The sequence below is a fragment of the Cherax quadricarinatus genome, chromosome 50 (assembly GCF_038502225.1).
Source record: "Cherax quadricarinatus isolate ZL_2023a chromosome 50, ASM3850222v1, whole genome shotgun sequence".
Classification (NCBI taxonomy): Eukaryota; Metazoa; Arthropoda; class Malacostraca; order Decapoda; family Parastacidae; genus Cherax; species Cherax quadricarinatus.
In genome coordinates, this window is record NC_091341.1 from 30,096,063 (window position 1) to 30,109,897 (window position 13,835).

The 13,835-nt window shown below is 40.2% G+C and overlaps 1 protein-coding gene across 1 annotated transcript in view; it reads right to left on the bottom strand.

Moving 5' to 3' along the window:
• LOC128705197 (uncharacterized) overlaps positions 1-13,835 on the bottom strand; it is an 82,181-nt gene that overhangs the window by 27,087 nt on the left and 41,259 nt on the right. Inside the window, exon 3 of the mRNA XM_070095616.1 lies at positions 12,763-12,896. Coding sequence (XP_069951717.1) covers positions 12,763-12,896 — 134 coding nt within the window. The remainder of the gene's footprint in view (positions 1-12,762; positions 12,897-13,835) is intronic.

The following is a 13,835-nucleotide window of genomic DNA, read 5'->3' on the forward strand; positions in this document are numbered from 1 at the left end:
AGCCAGCGATTTCATCGACCTTGTTGAACTATGTGTTGGCTTTACTTGTTTCTCTTTCGAAAATCACCTCTTTCAGCAGACTTTTGGACTACCCATGGGTTCGCCACTCAGTGCGGTCCTGGCGAACCTATACATGGAACATCTAGAAGCCGAACGTTTCTCCACCATTATTCCTTCGTCTGTCACCTGGCTCCGTTATGTTGACGACATTCTCCTCATAACTCCTAAACGCTTCAACGTTCAAGCTCTGGAAGACAAGCTCAACCAGGTCGAGCCTTCAATCCAGTTCACACTAGAAGAAGAAGTCGACAACACTCTTCCTTTCCTTGATGTTCTGCTCTGCAAAGCTGACCACGAACTTCGTTTTAAAGTCTATCGAAAACCCACCAACGAAAACGATCTTCGCCACTTTTACTCTCACCACGACACCAAAACCAAACGTGGTGTAATTATAGGCTTCTTCCTGCGTGCACTCAGAATCTGCAGCAATGAGTTTCTTGAAGAAGAATGCACGATAATTGAACAAGTATTTTCTAAACTCCACTATCCTCGTCACTTCATCAGAGACTGCAGACGACGGGCATTAAACATCTTCAACACACCCAGAGAAGACACTGCCGAGAAGAGATACATAGTCCTCCCTACCAACTCCGTTGCCAAACACGTTTCCAACATCTTTTCCAATACCTCATTCCAAGTATCTACCTCCACAACTACGACCATCAAGGACATTACCAGTGATAGACAGGACAAGCTTCCACCCTCTGCAGGAGTATACATAATCCCTTGTAATGACTGCAACAAGTTATACGTGGGCGAAACATCAAGGGACCTCCAAACACGTATTTCAGAACACCAATACGCAAGCAGGTCTGACGACATAAGGAATGCCTGTGTACAACATCGTAATTCACACAAGCACTTGATAAACTACAGAAACTCAAGACTTATCGCCACAGAAGACAACACCCAATAGCTGAACCACTTGCCAAGAAACTTCTTCATCGCTATCCCACATAAGAACACAGGAATGGAAGAACACTGTAGACGGTCTGCTCACAAACTTATCAATCTCATTTCCAAGCTACCCAAGATTTTAGACTCTATAACCCCACTCGGTACATCATCAGATGCAGTATTCTCCACCTGACCTCAGCCTTCTGAACCTGACTATAAATACCCACGTCCCTTCCACCCCAGGTAGATCTGTTTGTGACTTGAAAAAGCCCACTGTGTGGGCGAAACGTAGTCAATAAAGGATCACATTATACTGCATATGTGTTTATATTTCCAAAGAGGAAGGCGTAAGGAAAGGAGGAGTATGAGGTAATCAGTCCCTCAGCCTGGAGTCGATGTGTTCAGTCCATCAGTCTTGTAGAAAGTACAGCATAGGGCCGTAGACGTGGCTTATATACTGTAGTGAGGTGAGGTGAAGCAGGCGGAGGCGGGGTCATAGTGGTACCATCCACTAGTCGAAGTAGGTCTTCGTCCAAAGGTTGAACAAGTGTTGAAGAATTCTTTGTAACAAGATCCCATGATGTGCAAGAAAGGTATAACATACCGACAATATGAAAGTTAAGACACATGTGCAACATCTGGATATCTTTATTGTAGACGTTTCGCCATCCAATGGCTTTATCAATACAGATTCTAGGACATAATAGGAAGACAGTAGAACTATATACAAAAGATGAGGTAATCAGTCCCTCAGACATGGAATCTTGGTTCAGAGGACATCTACAAGACCTTCTTCACGGCTGCTGCAACTAACCCATCTCTTTGGGAGGGATCTACTTCCACTGGGGAATCCTGCATACCAGTGACTATGCCCTCGTCTGCTGCCCGTCCTTATCCAATGACGCCTATATAACCGCCAGTCTTCTTGCCTTTGCTCCAGATTCTCCTCCACCACGATGCTGTGAACACTAACTCCAAGCCTCAGGGACTGATTACCTCATCTTTTGTATATAGTTCTACTGCCTTCCTATTATGTCCTAGAATTTGTATTGATAAAGCCACTGGATGGCGAAACGTCTACAATAAAGATATCCAGATGTTGTACATGTGTCTTAACTTTCAAGATCCCATGATGCTACAGTGTCTGACAGTGTCTGACAGTGTCCTCTTTGTATTGGACTGATGAAGCCACTGTGTGGCGAAACGTTTCCTGAATAAAGATTCCCATTTGCTGCATAAGTGTCTCATTTTCTAAACTCCACTATCCTCGTCACTTCATCAGAGACTGCAGACGACGGGCATTAAACATCTTCAACACACCCAGAGAAGACACTGCCGAGAAGAGATACATAGTCCTCCCCACCAACTCCATTGCCAAACATGTTTCCAACATCTTTTCCAATACATCATTCCAAGTATCTACCTCCACAACCACGACCATCAAGGACATCTCCAGTAGTACACAGGACAAACCTCCATCCTCTGCAGGGGTATACATAATCCCTTGTAATGACTGCAACAAATTATATGTGGGCGAAACATCAAGTGTTGAGAAATGGCATTACCAGTTAAGTTTAAAGACTTATACTTAACTTAAAAGGACAACTCATCGCCTGCACAGCCGCCCCTGCAGACGAGGTCTAGAAGCTGTCGAAGCCATCTCAACATGGGCTGTCAAGAAATATAATTTGTATGATTATAAATTACCCCTAGGGGGTGTTATGTCAGCATATTTCATACACTGGTGGCTGACTATGTACGTACTTGTTTGGACTCAATGGTCCGCATATCACCGGGGTTTATGATAAGTGACTAACTCACGATTTTATACTCAACTGCGCAGTCAATAGTAGTACATCACGAGTTAGAACACTTACCTGGGTATATGTATCTGACCCGTAATTACGCCCGGATATCCGTTGAGTTGTTTGAAGAATAGTGTTCTTTGAAGAATGTCGCACTACACTCTGTTGGATCGCAACACTCGTTGTTACACTGTTCATCAATAATTGTTTACACAATATCACTAAGAAGTTGATCACACTTCTCTGTAAGTGTTTATCGTGTTTTGTGAGACACTTTGTCCACACTAACGCACAGATCAGTGTTCTTTGTTGGTTATCCTGGCATCAGTGTCACTCGTAGTAGAGTCAAAAGTAATCTGCCGACGCCACACCGCCCCAAGCCGTTGCTCCCCTAGCACACACAAAAAAAAAACGCTGACCTAGTACCTTGCTTCCCTGCCACCTCCTCGATGAAGCAAAGCAGAATGTTTGATTCTTGCTGTCTTAAGCATAGACAACAACGTCCACTATCTTTACTATGGTAATAAAGTGGGAGCAGGATTTTCCTTAATTGTCCTGCTAAAGTAAGAATGCACTGTCTCTTATAAAAATACACTTTGCAACACTGGACTGCAAGGAGCAGAGGTCATTTGACCACGCATACTCGTACAGCATCTGTGATCAATTACTCACTGTAGCAGTAAACAAGATGCTTGCCCCTTCTGAGAGGGCTGGGCCCCTCAGGGCTGAAAGGGGCTGAAGGGGCTGAAGGGGGCTGATACCCCCCTACTGGAGAAAATTTCTCCACACTGGGGGGCGGCGAAGGTTCGCTGCAGGTGAACTATTCATCACTTAACATTAATTTAATTTTCTCACTCGCCACCACTGCTGCTTGTCTTTTCTGAACAGCTTTAGTCTGTGTGGTTTCTGGAGAATCACTAATTTTGTTTTCAACACTGTGTAATTCTAACGGCACTAGTTTATTTATTGTCCGCTTATTCACTACCTATGCTTAAAACATCAACTGTCCTGATGATTCCATTTGCATCAGGATATATGGTCACAATTTTTCCAAGTGGCCATTGGGACCTCGGACAAACATTGTCAATAATCACTATGTCACCAGGTCTTAAGGACTTATGATTTTCAGGAACACCAGCTCCATAGAAGTGTTCTCTCAATGAGGTGAGATAGTCTTCTCGCCAAATTTTCTCCCAACGTTCAATCACTTTATTAAGGTGTTTGAATTTACGTCTGAGTTGCTCAGGTTCGAAATAAGTAGGATCCTCTATGATTTCTTTATCATTCATGGGAGGAACAGGTTCGAGCCTTCTGCCATGGAGTAAATGAGATGGACTTAACACTTCTAAATTGTCCAGATCATCGGTAACATAAGTTAGAGGTCTGTTGTTGACTCTATTTTCTATTTCAGTCACAACTGTACGGAATTCTTCTAAGTCGATTCTATGACGATGAAGAGTCTTCCTTAAACAACGTTTTACAATGCCGATCATTCTTTCATAAAATCCGCCGTGCCATGGAGATTTAGGAGGAATGTATCTCCAACGACACCTGCGTTGATTCAGCATCTGTTGTACTTCTGGTTGATCAAAGATCTTGCTTATATAAGCAGCACCAGCAACAAAATTCGTTGCATTATCTGAAATCATCAGTCTGGGACATGCCCTTCTGGCTGCAAACCTTCTGAATAATTTGATAAAAGTTTCAGCAGACATGTCAGTGGCTACTTCTAGATGTACTGCTCTAGTTGTAGCACAAGTAAACAAACAGATGTACACCTTGATGGGAACTTTGTCAACTGTTTTGGTTAAAATTATTGGTCCAGCGTAATCTACACCTGTCACCTCAAGTGGAGTGATATGACAAACTCTTTCAGAGGGATATGGAGGAGGACCTGGATACTGACATACTCGCATATCGTAGTGACGACAAGTAATACAGTCCTTTATTTGTTTTTTCACACTTTGTCGACCTTGAGGTATCCAGTAGGATTGTCGTATATGACAAAGTGTGTCAGCTACCCCACCATGTAACACGTTACTGTGGGCGTTTTGCACAATCAGTTTTGTTAGCCAATGATTCTTGGGGATCAATATTGAATGTATGGCTTCTTTAGGTAGTGAAGAATTATGAATTCTTCCTCGACATCTTATAATCTTTTCTGAGTCGAGATAAAGTCCTAAAGAATTAATCATGACAGGTTTCTTTGGGGATTTATCTTGTGTTTCTAGAAATTTATATTCTGTAGAGAAAACATCTTTCTGTATTAGTTTCACCCAGTATTTAATGGGTTCAAGACATTCATAATCAGGTTTTATTCCTTTAATGAATTTAAAGACAAGAGCTGTAACTCTTAAGAGTTTACCCAAAGATGAGTATTTAGATCCATCAATGACTCTTTCTGTTGTGTCTGCAGTATTTACACAACTTATTTCTGCTGTGTTCAAGCAGACTGTTTCTTCTGGCATAATGTGAGCTTTTTGCTGAGGCCAGTTATTTTCATTAGAGAGCCAGTTCGGTCCGTGGAGCCATAATTTATTATCCACAAATTTCTTGAGTGGGACACCACGTGACAACATGTCAGCTGGATTCTCTTGGGTAGAGACGTGGAGAAAGAGATAATCTCTCTGCATCTCTTTTATTTCTGCTACTCTGTTCTGTACATAGACCAACTTACTCTTATTATTTCTTAACCACTGGAGAACTGCTTCATTATCACTCCAGATCACGGTTTTTTCAATAGTGAGATGATCAAGTACTTTGTTGAGATAGACAGCTAATTTTGTACCTACATAGAGTGCTGTCAGTTCCAATTGTGGTACTGTTCTGAACTTCAAGGGTGCGACCCTGGCCTTTGAAGTAATTAGTGTACTTCCTTCAGCATTACTCATGTAAGCTACAGCGTCATAACCTCTGGTTGACGCATCACAGAATACATGTTGTTAGGTAAGACACATATGCAACAGTTAGGTATCTTTATTATGAAACGTTTCGCCTACACAGTAGGCTTCTTCAGTCAAGTACAGAAAAGTTGATAGAAGCAGAAGATACTTGAAGACGATGTAATCAGTCCATCACCCTTAAAGTTTTGAGGTGGTCAGTCCCTCAGTCTGGAGAAGAGCATTGTTCCATAGTATGAAACAATATGGAGAAGAAGTGACAGGATGGAGCTTTTTATAGCACCAAGAGGTGAGACGTAGGCCACTAGGAGAGGTAAGAACTCAGATGTTGAGAGGTCAGGTCCCTCTCAAATCCAGCCCCTCTCACTAGTGGAAGTTGTCGAAGTTGATTGCAGGTCTGTACCAAGATACCCTTGTGTTGCAGTGTCTGACAGATTGAACATTAAAATGGTATAAAATACCGACAGGTTGTTAGGTAAGACACATATGCAACAGTTAGGTATCTTTATTATGAAACGTTTCGCCTACACAGTAGGCTTCTTCAGTCAAGTACAGAAAAGTTGATAGAAGCAGAAGATACTTGAAGACGATGTAATCAGTCCATCACCCTTAAAGTTTTGAGGTGGTCAGTCCCTCAGTCTGGAGAAGAGCATTGTTCCATAGTATGAAACAATATGGAGAAGAAGTGACAGGATGGAGCCTTTTATAGCCTACTGTGTAGGCGAAACGTTTCATAATAAAGATACCTAACTGTTGCATATGTGTCTTACATAACAACCTGTCGGTATTTTAAACCATTTTAATGTTCAATCTGTCAGACACTGCAACACAAGGGTATCTTGGTACAGACCTGCAATCAACTTCGACAACTTCCACTAGTGAGAGGGGCTGGATTTGAGAGGGACCTGACCTCTCAACATCTGAGTTCTTACCTCTCCTAGTGGCCTACGTCTCACCTCTTGGCGCTATAAAAAGCTCCATCCTGTCACTTCTTCTCCATATTGTTTCATACTATGGAACAATGCTCTTCTCCAGACTGAGGGACTGACCACCTCAAAACTTTAAGGGTGATGGACTGATTACATCGTCTTCAAGTATCTTCTGCTTCTATCAACTTTTCTGTACTTGACTGAAGAAGCCTACTGTGTAGGCGAAACGTTTCATAATAAAGATACCTAACTGTTGCATATGTGTCTTACCTAACAACCTGTCGGTATTTTATACCATTTTAATGTTCAGAACACATGTAATGTGTACTTGTTTCCCTCTTGACCTATTTGTCTGGGAAATTTAATTTGATGAAGTTGTTTAAACTCCTTGGATATTTCATCCCATGCTTGACTCATTTCTAGAGGCAAGTTCTCATCCCATCCAATTTTGAGCTTCCATGCATCTTGCATAAGCATTTTACCCTTTATGGTAATTGGTGAGACGAGTCCTAGAGGATCAAAACATTGTGATACCTCTGACAGTAAACTACGTTTAGTGAGTGTACTGCATGATTTATTGTTTATCTTTTTGAGACTAAAAGTATCTTCCTGTGTGTTCCAATTAAGTCCCAGCATATTGTTGCAATCAGGAATTTCAGTTTCAGGGAAATCTTCTTTGATAAGTTCCCTTAATTGCTTTGAATTTGTATTCCACATCCTTAGAGACATATTTGCTTCTTTCATTTCCTTGTTAGCTTCTCTGTATAAGGATTTCAAATCCTCCTCTTTATTCACAGTACCTTGAAGATTGTCCACATAGAAACTTTTCTTTAAGATTTCTTTGAAGGGACTTTCAGATTTCTTCAAATGTGTATTTAGAGTAGCTTCTAGTAAGAATGGAGAGGATGTTGCACCAAATAATACTGATTTGAAACGATAAGTTTTCACAGGACTTTGAGGATCATGTGGATTTTCAGGCCACAAGAATCGAGTATAATCTCTAACTATTTCTTGTAGTCCTACTCTTAAGAAAGCTTTGGAAATATCAGCCGTGTAGGCATATGGGTTTGTGCGAAATTTCATAAGCACGTCTCCAAGCTTCTCAGTTAGTGAGGGTCCGGTCATCAGACAGTCATTAAGACTTGCTACATCTTTATTTGCACGTGCGCTGCAATTATATACAACACGTAGTGGAGTGGTTTCAGAATCTTTTCTGACTCCATGGTGCGGGAGATAATGAGCGTTTGTCTTCAACTTATCTTCGACTATTTCCTCAATGAATTTATTGTCCAACTGTTCTTGTATGATATTATCATAGACAGTCAGTAGCTCTGGATTCTTCCTGAGCTCATGTATTTGTGCTTTCATCTGTCCGAAAGCCATGCGATAATTGCTAGGCAGATGTGGTGGATTTAATTTCCATGGTAACCTAACCCAATACTGTCCATCTTTATATTTGACACTGTTCAAATATTGGTTATAAATCTGAGACTCTTGTGGGCTTGGTTTATTTACATCATTACCTATCGCATCTAAATCCCACAACTTATCAACTGGTTCATTCATTTCTTCCAGTAATGACAATTTTTGTTGTGGTACATGATCAGCGGTTATTCTCGTAACTAGTACATTTTCCACTGAATCAATATCAGCTTCTTTCCCACTTTGAGAGGGAATGGGACCACATATCATGTGGCCTCCTGCTGTTTTCAGCAAGTGAACATCATGTTTACTTACTATATTTTGCACAAAACAGCGATAATAATCACTTCCAATGATTAAATCAATTGGACTAATTGTGTCCGTCTGTATGTCAGGACAGGCTAACTTGACCTTAGCTGCTTTCAGTGCTGCAACTGTTTCTTTTAATCCCTGGATCTGCACAGACTTAGGCAAATCATCTACTACCACAGCTTCTACTGTCTTTTTCCTGTTTCCTAGACCAACAGTGATTCTGGCTAGGTCATATGTCTGTTTACCAGAATTGTGGAAAAAACCAGCTATATCTAACTGTATTTTGGCATAGGGTTGTTTATTTAGTTTCTGCAACACTGTTCTTCTCATGAAGGACCTTTGTGAGCCTTGATCAAATAGTGTTAGCACATTGGTTTTGTGTAATTTATTAGATAACTCAACTCGAGCTATCGGGAGAGCAGTTGCTTTAAACTTATCTCTCACATTTAATGCTGTTGCTTGTTGACTTCCTGATTCTGTGGAAGTCTTCTGCTGTTCAGCAAAAGTATTTGGGCCTAATGCTGTATGATACATACCCTTGCATTTAAAACACTTCTTCAGTGAGCTTTTACCTCCCTTGTGTTCACCTAAACACTTGATGCACCTTTTCAGCTGATGAACACGTTGTTTACGTGCCTCCATTGATGTGTATTGACTACAATACTGTGCCCAATGTGTTCCGTCACAAAGTACACATTTTGGAGTACGTTTATGTATGACAGTCTGTTTACTGTCTGTTGTATTCACAGCTTGATAAATGCCTATATGGGATTTCCCATTATGTGGTTTAGTGGGAGTAGTTATACTCTTTTTATACTGAGTTGAAGGTTTATTATCCACTGGATTTGTGGATTTTTCATCTTGTCTCGTTGCTTGCATGCATGAAACTATTGTTTGTAAACCATTGCTAATTTCCTCACAAGTGAAATAGCGTTTATTGAACATAATATTTAATCGTTCAATAGTTTGTGGTGACAACTTATCTTGTACAATACCACTGATAAACCAATCACAATGTCTTAGGTCATATTTAGCACCTAGAGATCTGAGACTATTGTCTAATGTGATTCTAAATGCCTGTAAGTCTAAAAAACAATGTTTGGGTGGCTTCAAGCTTGATATTAAGACTGCATGTCTAACTCTAGCCTTGTCAGCATTGAAGTAATTGTCTGCTAAGACACGTAAGGCTATTTGATAATTGCCTTTGACCACTGGAAATGACTTAATCAGTTCATAGGGTTCTCCCTTCACAAGACATTTAAGGTAATTGAACTTAGCAATCTCATCTATGTCAGTTCGTGAATTTACTATGGATTGAAAACCACTAATGAATTCTTCATAATTATGACCTTGGAAAATAGGTAATGACAATGTAGGTAAGCTTGGTAATGGGACACTTGTTGTTGTTACAGGTGTAACAGGTGTTTGACCACTAGTAGTAGGTCTCTGTGACAGAGTTTTACGGCAGATAGCCTGTACTCCTGTCCACCTTAATTGTTGATCACTAAAAGTATCCAAAACATTTTTAATTTCATCCTCAGATGGATCTGATTCAAGAAATTTATTTTCATAATGTGTATAGTCTGAATTAATTATTTCCATACGTTGTGTAAATAATTCAAACTTGACCTCAAGATCATCAAAATCTATGTTTGTATCTTGAGTTAATCCTATACAGACTGAAATTAGATTTTCTAATTGTGTAATCTTAGTCTGTAAAGACTGAAACTGAGTTTTCAAACAAGCCATTTTAATGGTATATTGAAAATTCTAGCACCACACTTAGAGTGTTTAAAAAACACTGTACTGCTATAGACAGCTGAGTTTTTGTTATGCTTAAGTCAGCAATAATCGAGTCAGACACTACTGACCCACTAAGCTTAACCTCAGGGTCAATGACCATGAAGGGTACAGGGTACATGTGTCTGGGGTTTATGGCTTGAGTTTGCTGTGTCAGCCTGACCACGATGATTAATCGTAAATAACGATATTATACACTTCATTCACTATACACTATAAATGTCACTGTATAACTGTAATCACACATGAATATTACTTACACATATATAAATATCACTGTTAATATATATTTGAGAGCTTACACTTTATATATAAGTTCCTTTAATATAACAGGTAGATCTATAAGAAACAAACTTTAACACAATCTTGTCTCTTAATTTCTGTCTATAAACATTATAAACACTGTGTATATACACACATAGACAAACTGAACACCTGTTGGGTTGTTGTCTTGGTCAGCACTTCTCGAGATTGGAGCAGTGGGTGCAGGGTGTGGGTGAGTCACCCAGCTCCCATTTTCGTTGGGTGAGTCACCAAGCTCCCGTTTTCTTTGGGTGAACGCTGGGTGAGCGCCCGTTTTCTTTTGACTGCCCATTCTCTGTGATTGAGTCTGGAGGGACTCATTTATACTGATTTATATTGTAAAACACTAGTTTTACAGCTTTTTTCGAAGGACCTTGGCTCATAGGTTATTTGTACACTGTAGTACAACATATTTGGACCACAGTGTGGTCTTTATCCGGTTCGAGCACGACCAATTCTGTTGAGAAATGGCATTACCAGTTAAGTTTAAAGACTTATACTTAACTTAAAAGGACAACTCATCGCCTGCACAGCCGCCCCTGCAGACGAGGTCTAGAAGCTGTCGAAACCATCTCAACATGGGCTGTCAAGAAATATAATTTGTATGATTATAAATTACCCCTAGGGGGTGTTATGTCAGCATATTTCATACACTGGTGGCTGACGATGTACGTACTTGTTTGGACTCAATGGTCCGCATATCACCGGGGTTTATAATAAGTGACTAACTCACGATTTTATACTCAACTGCGCAGTCAATAGTAGTACATCACGAGTTAGAACACTTACCTGGGTATATGTATCTGACCCGTAATTACGCCCGGATATCCGTTGAGTTGATTGAAGAATAGTGTTCTTTGAAGAATGTCGCACTACACTCTGTTGGATCGCAACACTCGTTGTTACACTGTTCATCAATAATTGTTCACACAATATCACTAAGAAGTTGATCACACTTCTCTGTAAGTGTTTATCGTGTTTTGTGAGACACTTTGTCCACACTAACGCACAGATCAGTGTTCTTTGTTGGTTATCCTGGCGTCAGTGTCACTCGTAGTAGAGTCAAAAGTAATCTGCCGACGCCACACCGCCCCAAGCCGTTGCTCCCCTAGCACACACAAAAAAAGGCTGACCTAGTACCTTGCTTCCCTGCCACCTCCTCGATGAAGCAAAGCAGAATGTTTGATTCTTGCTGTCTTAAGCATAGACAACAACGTCTACTATCTTTACTATGGTAATAAAGTGGGAGCAGGATTTTCCTTAATTGTCCTGCTAAAGTAAGAATGCACTGTCTCTTATAAAAATACACTTTGCAACACTGGACTGCAAGGAGCAGAGGTCATTTGACCACGCATACTCGTACAGCATCTGTGATCAATTACTCACTGTAGCAGTAAACAAGACACTTGCCCCTTCTGAGAGGGCTGGGCCCCTCAGGGCTGAAAGGGGCTGAAGGGGCTGAAGGGGGCTGATACCCCCCTCCTGGAGAAAATTTCTCCACATCAAGAGACCTCCAAACACGTATTTCAGAACACCAATATGCAAGCAGGACTGACGATACAAGGAATGCCTGTGTACAACATCGCAATTCACACAACCATTTAATTAACTACAGAAACTCAAGACTTATCGCCACAGAAGACAACACTCAATACCGAAGAATCCTGGAATCATCGCTTATCTCTATAACCAACAATTTCAACCCAGAACAACGACTTCTATAACATAGCTGAACCACTTGCCAAGAAACTTCTTCATCGCTATCCCACATAAGAACGTAGAACACTGCAGAAGGTCTACTCACAACTTGTCCTATACCCCTGCCAAGCTACCCAAGACTCTATAGCCCCACCCGGTAGATCATCAGATGCAGCATTCTCCACCTGACCTCAACATTCTGAACCTGACTATAAATACTCCCGTACCTTCCACCCCAGGTAGATCCGTGTGTGACTTGAAAAAGCCCACTGTGTGGGTGAAACGTTGTCAATAAAGGATCACATTATACTGCATATGTGTTTATATTTCCAGTGGTAGGTCATCATATCACTAAGGCCTCATCAGGAAAGAATTGTCCTGTTTTCTGACGAATCTTACCTAACCGTCTTAATGGATTCACGACGACGTAAACTGAGAAGCAGTTAGAAAGACATTAAGCTTGTAGCGAAACTTTTGTTACGATGTTTGATCCAACATCGGCCTTTATCATCTATACAAAAAACTCTCAGATATAAGGCAAACGATCACCCTTAGGTCAGCCTTGGGATAAATCACAATTGGTGAAACAGACAAGGTCACGGGGAGACAAAACAATATGTAACACGCAGAGGCTACCAGCTCCTGGTTGATGTAGAAGGTGAGGGATGCTGGAGGCTGGGATCTCTGGGATGAACAGTTAATCATCACGTCATCGTGCAGCTGGTAGCTGGACCTCGCACCACTGATGCGAGGCTCTTCGTCCGGTAGGTCTGTGAGGAGGACGTCATGATAAATTACCCAGAGATACTGAGATAAATCATTAGGAATACCAATGGGACGAATGAAAATAATGAATATGCCAATTGATGGATGCAACATCAGTGACCAAAACAGGAAATTTATTAACAAGTTATCTACCCTAAGCAATAAACATAAACAGAGCCTGATGCCCGGGGCACACGTTAATTAACTGGGTAAGGGGTTGCCTGGGCCTGCCCAACGTATCATACTACGAACAAGTTTATTAAATATACTGGTAAATTGGCAAATATTTTAACTACACAGCCTAAATCAAAAAAATATTTCAACCATTTCATAAGAAGCATCAGCCATAAATGACTGAAGTTGACCAGAAAAGCCATACTACTTATTTCATTAAAAATAATGTTATACCATTTTAAAAATACAATTATCAACATAACATTTATGAAGTGAATTAAACCTAGCAACGTTCTAAGTAGAAAATGTCAACACTGAAACTTTGAAATAGATCAGAAAAGATTTTCTTAACTTATTGAGTGTAAACAAAATCTGAAATTATATATATAAAACTATATATAAAAGTAGAGGACGTCCCCCCACATGCCAACTTTCTTATAAATTGTCATTTTTCTTCTAGGCTCATTCCTAGGATGTTATTATTATTATTATTATTATTATTATTATTATTATTATTATTATTATTATTATTATTATTATTATTATTATTATTATTATCAGTAATAGTAGTAGATGTATACCTTGTCCCTGGTTGTTGTTATTATCATAAGTTGCATTCACATAAATCAGAAACGTGTGTATTCTTAACAAATGCAGAAGTGTTGTTAAAATCTTTATACACATTTACAGACGGCTGAGAGACCATCGTGTATGTGAACCACCAAGCAGAGTTAGGTGTTGATAAAGCCACTGGTTGGCGGAACGTCTAC